Source organism: Odocoileus virginianus, unplaced genomic scaffold, assembly GCF_023699985.2.
Source record: "Odocoileus virginianus isolate 20LAN1187 ecotype Illinois unplaced genomic scaffold, Ovbor_1.2 Unplaced_Scaffold_3, whole genome shotgun sequence".
Lineage (NCBI taxonomy): Eukaryota > Metazoa > Chordata > Mammalia > Artiodactyla > Cervidae > Odocoileus > Odocoileus virginianus.
The window spans coordinates 1,324,862-1,338,836 of NW_027224265.1; the positions used below are offsets into that span (position 1 = coordinate 1,324,862).

The window sequence follows — 13,975 nt, forward strand, 5'->3', positions numbered from 1 at the left end:
GTTTGTACAAAGCCAATGGAAATGATGTTCATAGCATCACACATGGCACAGGGTTCAGATTCCACTTTATTAAGTTGCATTAAGATTTAAACATTTGATATGGATAATCTAGGGATTCCAGAGCATAATCCAAATTGATAGAGATGACTGTGGAAGCACAAAGCTACAGCAACAGAGAAATGTTCTCGGAGGACTAAACTCGAGGCAGGTTCAACGCTTATGAAAACCGAGGGAGACGTAGGGAGAGGAAATTGTGCAGAGGGCAGCCCATTTTAGGAGGGAGAGCATGAGGTATAAGTGGAAGAGATTGAAGCACCTTTAAGAGCAAATAAGATTAATTTATTGATGATGGGGAAGATGGGAAAAGCAAATGAATTTTTTGCTTGCTGGTCTTCAGGGAGTATGTCGACAGATGCCTGGAACCGATATAAATTTCCCTAGGGAAGAAAAACTACTGAAAAAAAAAGAAGATTGGTTTATAGCAGGTGATCCCAAAATGAGAGCTGTTGTTGAGAAACACAAGTCCACAATCAGTGGGGAACTGGAGAGTTGCTGTTAGCGATGGAGCGGCCATGTGAAGCAATTGTCTGGAGAGTCGTGCTGTCGCTGAAGAGTAGAGGTTTGTTTCGGAGTCTGGCTGCCTTGTAAATGCAGCACAAAGTGTGAGACATGGAGCTTTAAATCTGGAAAGGGTCATCACAGTAATTCAGTAGATGAAGAAACAGACTTACCAAAGAAGGTTCAACATTTTGCCCAGGGGTCTCTGAGTCAGATAGAACAGAGCTGGAACTAGGCTGAACTCAGTAGCAACGGGCATTGCTCCTTATCATTGAAAGCGTCATTTTACATTTGCTCTGTAAGATTGCTCAGGTTTTGTATTAAACATGGTCTTTTATCTCAGTGAAGGAGAAATGAATTAAGAACTCGTATAAAGGAATGTACTGTTAGGAATGAAACTGCCCTGGTGAAGGTAGAGGACAAAGTAAAATCCACCAAGATTTGTATAAGAATTCACTTGGTAATGTGAAGGATTGTGCAGAAGAAGCAGACTATAATTGGGAAGATGGAAAGAAGAGACCAAGAATAGTCATTATCTTCATTATTGTTATCAAATGATTATATGGCATTTCATCTCCACAATCTTTTACAAACTTTAATTAAGTGTCAAATGCAGTTAAAATCTAAATTGCATGGATAGCCTGGAAAAGTAGGGTGTTGAAGTTTGGTGAGATATGAAGGAAATATATCAGAACTCCCTTATTCTGAAATATTTCTGGAAAATGCTCTGATCTAGAGCAACTCTCTTCCTTATACATTAACTAAAACACAAAGGCCGAGACTTCCTCGGTGGTCCAGTGGTTGAGACTCTGCACTCCCACTGCAGGAGCTGTGGGTTCCGTCCCTGTTGGTGGAACTAAGATCCCACATGCTATGTGGCGTAGCCAAAAAAACATAAAATAAAATGATGGAGAATTTAAAAAAAAAAAGCCTTCTTATGGTTAGGCTTCTTAGTCTAGCTGTTAAGTCTTCTTAGTTGTACTGAGGAAATACACAAAATATGCTATGTAGAGTTATTGCCTTAGTGGATACAGGAAAGAAATGTTTAGCATTTTTGCGGTTCAACTTTAAATATAACATTTGAAAATGAACATATTCCTAGTAAAAGTTGCAACGAACTCTTTCCCCCCTTAACACTTTCATGCCTATAAAAAGTCAAAATATAAAACATTCTGACTTTTCAAAAGGCCCTATATCAATATAGTGCTTACAGTGTTTTTATTCTTCATAATTTAAATTCCTACATTAAAATTAAAATCTATCAGGAAATCAGCAAAACCCAATACTTTGTGTGGCCCACGACTCAGGAGAAATGAGACTCACAAGATGGAACCGTTATAGGATATGTGTTGTACATGTAAAGATTTCTTTAGTTACTTATGCATAAACAAAACAGTTAACTTCTGCCTCCTAAGGACTCAGTATTACAGTATTCTTGCCTTTAAGGGTAAGATTTTTCCTTTCCAAGTAACATCTGTATTTTCTGGAGCAGGTCACTGATGGAAGAAATGACACTTTCACTCTTGTAATGAGGTACCATTAACCACAGTCCTTTTGTAAGGGTGTAATTTCAAACTTCATTACGGACTAAGGCAGCCACACCGCCCATTACTCAGGAAAATGTGTTTTTGTTGTCACTGTCCAATGGGCCTTACATTTTTAATGCTCCTTGTTAGAATATTTATGAAGCTGCATCACCGGTAGAGGGCATCTGTCTCTGGAACATGTGGGTCCCAAGGATATTAACTGACAGGGTTTCATTGCCCTCACTTTCGACTTTTTGATTAGGAAAACAGAAGTTAAAGGTACAGGCCACAGTCTGAAATTCTTTCTGATATAGTTCTTATTACTAGTAAAGTACTGGAAGTAGGAGTTTTCATTTTTGTTATAAGAGAAAAGCCTCAGCATGAAGGTAATTAGCTAAAGTCCACAACAGAAGAATGAGCATATACTCCTTGTGCTTCCTTTGAATTGTCTAGGGAATGTTCCTGTAGCAAAAGTATGTTTGCCTCAGTCAGGTTTCACCCTTGCTGGTACACCTGACCCCTCAAAAATATTTAAAGGTTCTGACTTAACTGATTAAAAATAAAATCAGTGAAATTTAGTCCTGTCCATGAACTATGCAGTGATTTAGTTCAGAATGGAAGCTACATCTAAAAGACTCCAGGCTTGGGAGTTGCATGGACCTGGTTTTATGTCTATCCCCAGGCAATAGGTGTGGGTTCCTGAGAAGGGAGATATCTCCTTGCCAGCCTGACACCTTCCCACTGACCATCTCTTCCTAACTTTGGACTCCTCAGTCCTCCGGGTGTGCAGGACACTTCTCCCCCAGCAGGTCTGGTTGGTCACTGGCTGTCACATGATACACGGAGTGTATCGCAGGTATAGGTTTTGGCTATGAAAATACATACACATATGTGTTTGTATATGTAGTCAAAATATAAAAAATAACAGTGTTTGTTTCAAAGAATTATTAATAAAATATGACTTTGAATTGCATATTTTCTCATATTTTTCTTTAGCTATTTCTCATATTCATACATCTCATATTTTTCTTTAGCTACTTCTAATATTCAGATTAATAACCATATATGTTCAATTTTAATTTCCTTTGCATATATCATGAGAGAGGGAACTATGTTCTTGAATTTGTGAAAAATACCATGAATGTATCCTGTTAATTGTCAAATAATAGAAATGAAAGCTTTAGTGAGGAAATATATACAGTTCAAAGGCTTGAAGTGTGTTACAGATAATTTTTTACTTAACACAATTCCTCTTTAATACAGAGAGATGTAAATAGCTTTTTCCTTTTAAGCTACTTTGTTTCTGTTTTTTTTTTTTTTTAAGGCTCCAGTTTGCTTTCCTTTGTCTCTGTTTAAGTGGCATGAATATTTGTCACTGTCTCCTGATCTGCATTATAAAAATACAGATATCCATCCCACTGTGCTGTAAGAGGGCAACCAAAAGACATCTGTTCAGTGAAAGAAATGACTCCAGACCTGTCTATCCTTTTCATTTCTGTTTTGAAACAGTTATGCCCCTGCAGTCCCAGTACTGGGATGATTACCGTGTGATGCCATGCTGCTCTCCCATGTCCTGGGAGCAGCCGTGTAAGAAACACCCTGGAGTGGCTTCCTCGAGAACTTACATAAATTCAGAGTTAAAGATTCAGATAACAGTTGTTTGATTTTTGCAAGAAATACTCATGGCTTCACAGCATCAGTGCGTTCTAGACATCATTACACATTAACTGAGCACTTGCTTTAACTAAATACTTGCTTCCCTCTCTCCCCTGTAACTCCTCACCGTGCTTTTAGAAAGATTTGATGCATCTGCAGACTTAGTGTGGTCCATGATGGTTTTTTCTAGGTCCATTCAGTATCTTCACACTCATAATTGGTTGCCATTACCTAAAAAATTAAAGAGTTCATTTAAAAAATATCCAGATCTGTAGATTATCTTTTAAAAACTGAGAGGATTGACGATATCGTCCCCTGACCTCACATGACGAGTGCCTGTGCTCCCAGGCCCCTCTCCCCCAGCTGGGCTCTCCCTCAGTCTGCACTCCCTGCCGGGACCCTGGCCACACTGCGCGCAGGCCTCATTCTCTCTCAAACACGCGAGCAGCCTAACCAGAATGTTCTGTGCCTGCCCCGCTGCCAAGGCATTATGCCACCATATTTACCTGTTGGAATTTCTAGCTTTGTATCTTAAAAATAGGGAACTGTACCTGGTACTTAATGAAATTTTGAAGAACATTGCAAAGGAGAACTATTCATTGCTGTTTTACTTAGATGTTTTTATAAAATGATTTTGTTTCATGATTTAAGATTGTTTAGCAGACAGTACTGTTTCTTTAGTCAAAACCTAAATATGTTTTAAATGAGTATTTGTCTGACACATGTCTCTTGACTAAAAGAATTTAAATGGGACGAAGCCTGAAAATAACCAATATACATTTACATATTTGTATATAAATATTAATATATCAAAACTATAAATACCCACTTATCTACTTATGGATATATTAATATTTAATACATTCTTAGCTTTGAGTGATTATAATAAAATTGCTTATTCTTAAATAGCCTTTCATTTCTTCAGTTCAGTTTAGTCGCTTAGTCGTGTCCGACTCTTTGTGACCCCATGAACCGCCAGGCCTCCCTGTCCATCACCAACTCCTGGAGTCCACCCAAACTCATGTCCACTGAGTCAGTGATGCCATCCAACCATCTCATCCTCTGTTGTCCCCTTCTCCTCCTGCCCTCAATCTTTCCCAGCATCAGGGTCTTTTCAAATGAGTCAGCTCTTTGCATCAGGTGGCCAAAGTATTGGAGTTTCAGTTTCAACATCAGTCCTTCCAGTGAACACCCAGGACTGACTTCCTTTAGGATGGACTGGTTGGATCTCCTTGCAGTCCAGGGGGCTCTCAAGAGTCTTCTCCAACTCCACAGTTCAAAAGCATCAATTCTTTGGCTCTCAGCCCCCTTTATAGTCCAATTCTCACACCCATACATGACCACTGGAAAAACCATAGTCTTGACTAGACCGACCTTTGTTGGCAAAGTAATGTCTCTGCTTTTTAATATGCTGTCTAGGTTAGTCATAACTTTCCTTCCAAGAGATAAGCATCTCTTAATTTCATGGCTGCAGTCACCATCTGCAGTGATTTTGGAGCCCCCCAAAATAAAGCCAGCCACTGTTTCCACTGTTTCCCCATCTATTTGCTGTGATGTGATGGGACCGGATGCCATGATCTTAGCTTTCTGAAAGTTGAGCTTTAAGCCAAGTTTTTCACTCTCCTCTTTCACTTTCACCAAGAGGCTCTTTAGTTCTTCTTCACTTTCTTCCATAAGGGTGGTGTCATCTGCATTTCGTTTCTTAATAACTTCTAAATAGTTTATTTAGTAACTTTTTGATACCTTTGACCTTTGTGATAACTTTGATACTTTCTGACAGCACATTTAGGATGAACTGATAAAGGTAAAGCATGTGTGGGTGTTAACTTTAGGTGAATGTTCTTTCTTTTCAGAATACGGCAGGAGAATGATATGGTTGATTCGGCACCACAGTGGGAAGCTGTGTTAAGGAGACAAAAGGAGAAAAACCAGGCGGACCCCAACAACAGACGATCCAGACACAGATCTCGCTCGTATGTGCTCCCTCTTTATGCCTTAATTCACAAACTCAGAACTTTGGGTAGCACGCGGATTCTGGGGCACATTGGGCTGTCTCTTTTGAGGTCTTCTAAAGTGATTCAGCTTTATTATGATTATCCTACTATTTGTTTGTCATATTTACTTTGATTATTGTGACACTCATCAACTGTATCTGAAGGGGTAGAAGTTGGAGCACAGCCAAAGCAAAATGTCATAAACACAAGGCTATCAAAATCATGCTTTACTTTGTTTTTAAACAAAAGTGTATATTCAGCTGAGTAAGTAGGAAGTCTCCTTTGTTCTGGAGCCAGACTGTTGGTGAAATACCTGCTGCTTCTCTCCTCTGAAGCCTGGGTCCAGGTTGAACTAGCTGTGACTAACTTCCCATCAAATTACCATTTGTGAGCAAGTTGTCAGTGAGGGAGTCATTATGTCCCAGTCTTGAGATCGGCCTGCTCCTTGTGTAGATAGGCAATGCCAAGTGTGAGCACAGTTATCCCATGATAATGAGGTTGCCAGTCCCCAGATCAGTTTTCTTTTGAACTGATCATGTTTACACCTAAATATTTGCATCATCCAGATTTAGACTCTCCACTCCCACCTCTTGCTCTGAAGCATCTCTTTCTTTTTTTGATGGGCAAGAAGTAGATTTATTAATATAGGGCACTTATGAGAGATATAAGTGGGCAGGCAAGGGGACTGTGCTCCAAGAACTAAGAGGGAAAGCAGCTTTATTTATTCTGTCTATGGATACACACTTCACAGACTGAGTATGGGCCACCCCAGAAGGTGAGAGGCCCCAGGAGATGGGCATATCCCATATCCCATAGAGAGAATGGGACCCATTTTAGAAGGTGAGAGTGAGTGGCCCCCAAGCATGCCTTTTTAAAAAATGCGTCCTTTTAAAATTTATCGTTTATTTGGCTGTACCGGGTCTTTGTTGTGCAGGCTTCTCTCTGGCCGCGGCGAGTGGGGGCTACGCTCCAGTTGCAGTCAGCTGGCTTCTCATTGCAGTAGCGTCTCTGCTTGTGGAGCGTGGCCTGTAGGGCGTGCTGGCTTCCGTGCTCGTGGCTCCCGCGCTCTGGGGCACAGGCTGGGGCAGCAGGCCGGATTGCTCCACAGCATGCGGGACCTTCCTGGGCCAGGACCAAACGCGTGTCTCCTGCATGGGCAGGAGACGTGGCTTACAGCTGAGCCATCCCAGGGAAGCCCCAGAGCATACATTTTTTTTTTTTTTTTTTGCCCCTCAACTTCCTGTTATTTATTTCCTGGTCAAAGGTTCTTAAAAAACAACCTGAGAACCTAGGCAGGCATGTCAGGCTCACAGGGATCAGGTCTTATTTATCTCTGTATTTCATGCCAGTGACGAGTACCACACCTAACATACACAGATGTTCAAGAAATCACCACCGACTTGAACGGGTATTAGTTCCTCCCAAGGATTCATCAGGTACCCTCAGTGGGGCTTGGCAGAGCATACATTTTTAAAATGAAAAGTGAGCTGGGACTAACGACCTGTATCCCTTTATGATCCTGGGTAGTTAGATGTCTCGTGTTGCCTACATGTGGGAGGAGAGGTAGTGTCTCGGGTATGGGTTTTCTTTATTTTCTCAGTGAAGGAATTACACTGACTGAGCTTTGAGTGATACATCCTTGCATTCCTGGGATAAATGCCCAATAAACCTATTGTTCTTTCCATATATTGCTGGTTTCTATTTAAAGTTATTTTGTTTAGATTTTTTTCTACATGTTCATGAGAGATTCTGATTTATAATTTTCTTGTAATATTTGTGTCGGTTTTTTTTTTTTTAAATAGGGGTATGCTGGTCATTTAAAATAGTTTAGGAACTTTTCCTTGTTTTCTCTATTATCTGAGAGTATAAAATTAACAGTATTCTTTCCATGAATATTTGACATAATTTACCCAGGAAACCAATCCTTCCATGAATTTTCTTTTGTGCTAAGTCTTAAATTACAAACTGAAATTCTTTAACAGGTACTGGGCTGTTAAGATTGTGTCCGCTTGTTATGTGTAGGTTTTGGTAGTATGTGTTTTTAAAAGAATTTGTTCCTTTTATCTAAGTTGTCTTTTAATACAAAATTTGTTTATAATAATTCTTTTAGTGTCCTTTGAACATCTGTTGTGATATTACCTCTTTCATTCCTGATGTGGATAAATTGTTTCTTCTTTTAATTTTCTGCTTAATTTTGTTTTCTAGTTTTTCAAAGAACTAATTCTGGGTTTTGTTGATTTTCTTTGTCTGTTAACCTTTTCATTGATTTCTACTCTTTATTACTTTCTTTTATGTATTTTGTCTTTTATTTGCTCTTTTTTTTTCATCTTCTTAAGGTGACACTGAAATCCATGATTTCTTTGACCTTCTTTGTTTTTAGTGTAGTGTGTTATTTAATTTCCAAGTATTTGGAGATTTTCTACATATCAAATTACTATTAATTTCTAATTTAATTGTATTTTGGTTAAAATCTGTAAGATTTCAGTCATTTCAAATTTATTGAGATCTATCTTAAGAGTTAGCATATAGTCTTTAATGATGAATGATCTGATGGACTTGAAAAGAGTCATTCTCAGTTGTTGGGTGTAGTCTACAAATGTCAGGTAAATCTAGCTAACTGAGAGTATTGTTTGGATGCTCTGTGACTTTACTGATTTCTTTGTCTACTTTTCGATCAGTCATTGAGAGAGATGTTAAAATTTCCAATAATGTGGATTTTTCTGTTTTACCCTTTAGTTCTGTCAGTTCTTGTTTCAGGTTATTTTGAAGTTCTGGCATTAGGTACACACATATTTGTGGGGGGAAAAAAAGTTTATTTTCGGTCTACCTAATAAATTGGCCTTTTTATCATTATGACATGTCCTTTATTCTGGTAATATTCCTTTCTCTATGTCCATTTTACCCACAAACTTTTGTGTGTATATGTATGTATGTACTTATATAGCCATTATACTTTTTTCATCCTCACTTTTTACATGGTATATGAAATTGGAAGTCACTCTTTGTGACCCTATGGACTGTAACCTCTGTCCATGGAACTCTCCAAGTAAGAACACTGGAGTCAGTAACCATTCTCTACTCCAGGGGATCCTCCTGAGCCAGGGATTGAACCCAGGGATCCCACATTGCAGGCAGAGTCTTTAGCAGCTGAGTACTGCTTTCCAGGTGGTGCTAGTGGTAGAGAACCCACCTGCCAATGTAGGAGACAAAAGAGATACAGGCTCAATCCCTGGGTCGGGAGGATCCCCTGGAGGAGGAAATAGCAACCTGCTCCAGTATTCTTTTTTTTTTTTTTTTGCCAGTTTTTTTTTTTTTTTTTTTTTATTAGTTGGAGGCTAATTACTTTACATCATTACAGTAGTTTTTGTTATACATTGAAATGAATTAGCCATGGATTTACATGTATTCCCCATCCCAGTCCCCCCTCCCACCTCCCTCTCCACCCGATCCCTCTGGGTCTTCCCAGTGCACCAGGCCCGAGCACTTGTCTCATGTACCCAACCTGAGCTGGTTATCTGTTTCACCCTAGATAATATACTTGTTTCAATGATGTTCTTTTGAAACATCCCACCCTCTGCTCCAGTATTCTTGCCTGGGGAATCCCATGGACAGAGAAGCCTGGTGGGCTATAATCCATAGGGTCACAAAGAGTTGGACATGACTGAAGTGACTTTTATTTTAGGCCTGAGTATATCTTTATGATTAAAGCCCATCTCTTGATCTCTTGTAGATTGCAGTAATTTGTCTTAAAAATTTTTTTTAAATCTAATCTGACCACCTATAACTTAAATTGAGTGTTTAGGATACTTATGGGTCATATAATTATTAATATTTGGGGTTTAAACTTTCCTTTAAATCTCACATGATAAAAATACCAGACCAGAGAGAGGGTTATCTCAGAACAATGCAATTGTATGAGAGAATCCCGTTAATAGTATGATATGTACCTTTCTGGAATTTAGTTTTTAAAACAAACCATAAAGAGACTTCACAAATGTTGGTGGTATGACTTTCTAATTGAACTTGATTATTTGACTATATAGCTGATATAGCCAAAGTACAGTTAACAAAAAATACCTATTTGAAGAGTAATTCTTTCAGAAGTTGCTCTGGCTGCTGAGTTAAAAGCAGATTGAGAAAGGAAAGGAAGCAGGAAGAGCAATTAAAAAAATTTTTCAGTGGTCCAGGTGTGAGGTGGTTTTAACTCAGAAAAGATTGTGGTGGTAGAAGTGAAGTGGATGAAAACACATTTTGGAAGGAGAGCTGACGGGTTCATAGTGTGAGAAATAGTGTGTATGAACTTTGGCACTGACAGATTAAGTGAGTAGCCATGCCTTTTTACATACTTCATCCATGAGATGGAGTGAGATGGTCTGGTATCTGTGGGAAGTGTTAAGTTTTCTGTTTCATTATGTTTGAAAAACCAAGTTGGCGATCAAATGGAAATGTCAGGTAGGCTACTAGATAGAAGTGTTAAAATTCAACAAGATTATTCATTACTTTATTTAGGACATACTGGGCTCTGCCTTCTATTTGAGTCATGACATTAAAAACCTAAGGTTTGTTGACAATTAAGACAGTATCTGATTGGTGTTGTTATTAAGAGCAGACCTATGTTCTTAACCTATGATCTTAACATTCTAGGCCTCTGAATGTTAGGTTATTACCTCATCTCCATGAACTTCTTAGTGTCATGTATATAACAGATGATACCATCCTGAAGAGATTTTGTTGAACATTAAGTCACATCACATATGTCAAGTGACAGCATAAATACTCACAATTGCAATTAAAAGTTCTCCAGGTCTCAGTGTATCCGTATAAACAAGTTACTTGATTTTTTTCCCTTTGAAATGGGGAAGAACTGAGAAAAAAGAGCAGGTTGAGGACACTCATATTAAAACTAGAATTTGAGAATTTAGGAATCTCTAGGAACCACTACAGCTTTTCTTTTAAGTGAAAACATAGAGCAGCATCTGAAGAAAGTAATTAAAATTGTTCTTTAGATGTATCAATATTTGTAAGTATATGTAGCATTTAAGATATTTAGTACATCACATACCTGTCAGTTACTCCCCTATTTTTGAATCCTGTTGTCCTGTGTGTCAATTGCCCACGTAGAGGTATCCACTGAGGATTTAGAATGTTATGATACATCGTTCACACATGATTCACTCATTGTTTTTTTTTTAAATCTCCAATGAAAAACTAGAAACTTGTGTTCATTATTAAATACCAGAGATACACAGTTGTATAAAATACAAAATCCTTTCTCCTAAAACACATAAACTGAAATATGATTGGATATCATTTACTTGAATGTGGGAATGGTCCTGTCAGTTTATTTTTCAGCTTCATTACCATGACATCGATGTTTACATATCATTGGGAAACTTATGAAACTTCTTTTCTACATGGGTGAATTTTTTAATTTACTGGGATATTTGGAAAAGGCATGGAAGTTGAAACAATATTATCTCACGGGTTCAACTTGAGTGTGCACAAAGGCTCAGGCTCCCTCTGGTGGCAATAATGTCTTACTGCTTCTATTGAAAAATAACGTGAAAGATGAGGTTGTCAGGGTGGAATGATGTTCCCAGTTAAACACAAAACAGAAATCTGATGCCTGATGAAGATTTAGCATCAGGTCCCTGAAAGTGACTCCTGAGCGATCTTCAGCAACTAGGTTTCTGGGCTCTATGCCTTTCTAATCTTTTTTAATTCCAAGAGGAGCAGAGGGAAGGAGAAGATTTAAGACATTGCACAATCATGTCTATTCTGACCACTCAGGAATTTGATGAACAATTACTGAGTTAAGTGCTCTGAATGTTTTAAATAAAGATGTTTTATCAAATTGATTTTTTTTTAGTAACACATTTTCAGCTCTAAATTTACTACTATGGCAGTGATCACAAAAATAAGTCAAATGCTGTCATATGTATTATTTTCAGTATACTATATTTGTATACTATACAAAATTTGTATTATTTGCATACTATACAAAATATAGTATATTATCTACTATAATATGGGCTTCCTTGGTGGCTCAGATGGTAAAGAATTTACGTACAATGTGGGAGAGCCGGGTTCAATGTCTGGCTCCCCAGGAGAAGGGAATGGCAACTCACTCCAATATTCTTGCCTGGAGAATTCCATGGACAGAGGGGCCTGGTCAGTTATAATGGGGTCACAGAGAGTCAGACACAACCGAGTGACTAACACTCTACTATAATATATAGCACATATTCTATGTTACACTATTTTCTAGATAATATAATTAGAGTGTTTGGGGGATGTAGAAGAAGACTATATGGAAAAAAAATTATTTCTATGATGTCTTATCAAAGAAATCTCTCTGAAAGGTAAATATTAATTTGAGTTATTGGTATAAGGTGTGTATAAGGGATGTTTTTGAAAAATATCAGGCTAATATTAGATGGCATGTGTGTGTTTTATATACATGGTAATATACATTGTACCTATGGAAACTCATGGTTCTATTTTCTTAGAAATTTATTTGGTGAGTTCAAGTAAAACACCTGCATAACTAAGGGCCTTTAAGTTAGGAAAAATAGCTGTTAAAATTCCACAGCTTTCAGAATCCACAAAACGATGTTGAGCTGTACATCATGAGATCATTGATGAAATGCATGCATGATGAAATTATTGATGAAATGCATGCAAATGTCAGCATAAAAATTATTCAGTTCTCATCAGTATGTAACCTGTGTTTACATTTATTAAGTCACAGGTCATCTAGCAATTGGAGGATATTAGCATTTTTTTTTTTCTTTTAGCTTTGGGATTTTCCCCTGCCTTAACACTTTATGAAAGTGCTGGCACTTCAGAACTCAGTTTGGTTAAATACATGACTGTTACATGCCATAGCATTCAAACATGTAGACCTAAATTCTGAATCTTTTAGGACCAATATTTATGTCTGGAAGGACTAATGTTCTTTTAGGTAAGTGCTCAGTAGCTCAGTTGTGTCTGACTCTTTATGACCCTACGGACAGACTATAGCCCACTAGGCTTCTCTAGCCATATGATTTTCCAGGCAAGAATACTGGTGAAGGAAGGAAGAGGCCAAATGATCATAAAGTTCCATCATGTGGATACTGAATAATGCTGTGCTGTGCAGTAGGTCCTTGTTGTTTATTTTTTATGTAGCAGTATTTATATGTTAATCTCAAGCTCTTAATTTATTCCTCCCCCCAATAGTAATTTTTCAAAATTTTTAATTGGAGGATAGTTGCTTTACAGTCTTTGTGCTGGTTTCTGCTGTATAACAGTGTGAATCACCCATAAGTATAAAACATAAAAACACCCTTATTTTTTTTTTCTTTTCTGATAATTAAGGCAAGAAATTCTCTTGGCTAAAGAAAAAAAAGTCAGACAACATAGGAAAATGTAAATAAGAAAATAAGGTGCAATTCCAACACTCAGAAATATCTGTTGTTATCTGCTTTTTGTATTTTGCTCACATTCACCATTTTCCACCACTAGGCCTGGGGTTGGCAGTCTTGGGGAACGTGTCCTCCTTGCCCCCATTTTGTCATTCTCCTCCCCTCCTACCATCAAATTATAACATTTCCTTCATTCTTTTAAGATTTAATTAATTCCTGTTTCAGTGTCATTCTCTCCAGCATTATTCAGTATCCACATGATGGAACTTTACGATCATTTGCCCTCTTCCTTCCTTCACCAGACGTTGGCTGTTGTACTACCGTATCATACCTTTGACCAGTGGTTTTTACCCTGGGATAGTCTTTCCTCCCAGAGGACACTGGGCGAAGTCTGGGGACATTTTTGGCTGCCTCACTGGAGGGTGTTACTGGCATCTAGGTGTCAAGGCTGTAGGTACTACTAATCACCCTACAGTGCTCAAGACAGCCCCCAACAACCACGGATGACATCTGACCCCAGGGTCAGCAGTGTGGAGGTCAACATACCCTGCTCTGAAGACAGTCTCAGCACTGCACCGTCCTGAAACAAGTGTGATTCCCAGCAGAATTGCTTCCTAACCTAGGTACTATGTAATACTGAAGATTATTGGGTGACTTCCTGTGAGAATCAGATGCTGGTGTATAATTACAATGGAACCGTCTTTCATCTTTCTATATATAAACAGAATAATAGTTTAGTGCTTTTCAATATTAGTACCTTCTCTGTGGCAGTGTAGTTGACTGGGCTAATGTATTGTCTAGTGAACCAGATCAGCCACATGTAGGAAAGGCAGAT

General features: G+C 38.3%; 1 protein-coding gene across 1 annotated transcript in view; it reads left to right on the forward strand.

Annotated features, from left to right (window-relative positions):
• EPB41L4A (erythrocyte membrane protein band 4.1 like 4A) overlaps positions 1–13,975 on the forward strand; it is a 265,318-nt gene that overhangs the window by 241,289 nt on the left and 10,054 nt on the right. Inside the window, 1 exon segment of the mRNA XM_070462355.1 lies at positions 5,594–5,713. Within this exon segment, the coding sequence (XP_070318456.1) occupies positions 5,594–5,713 (120 nt within the window).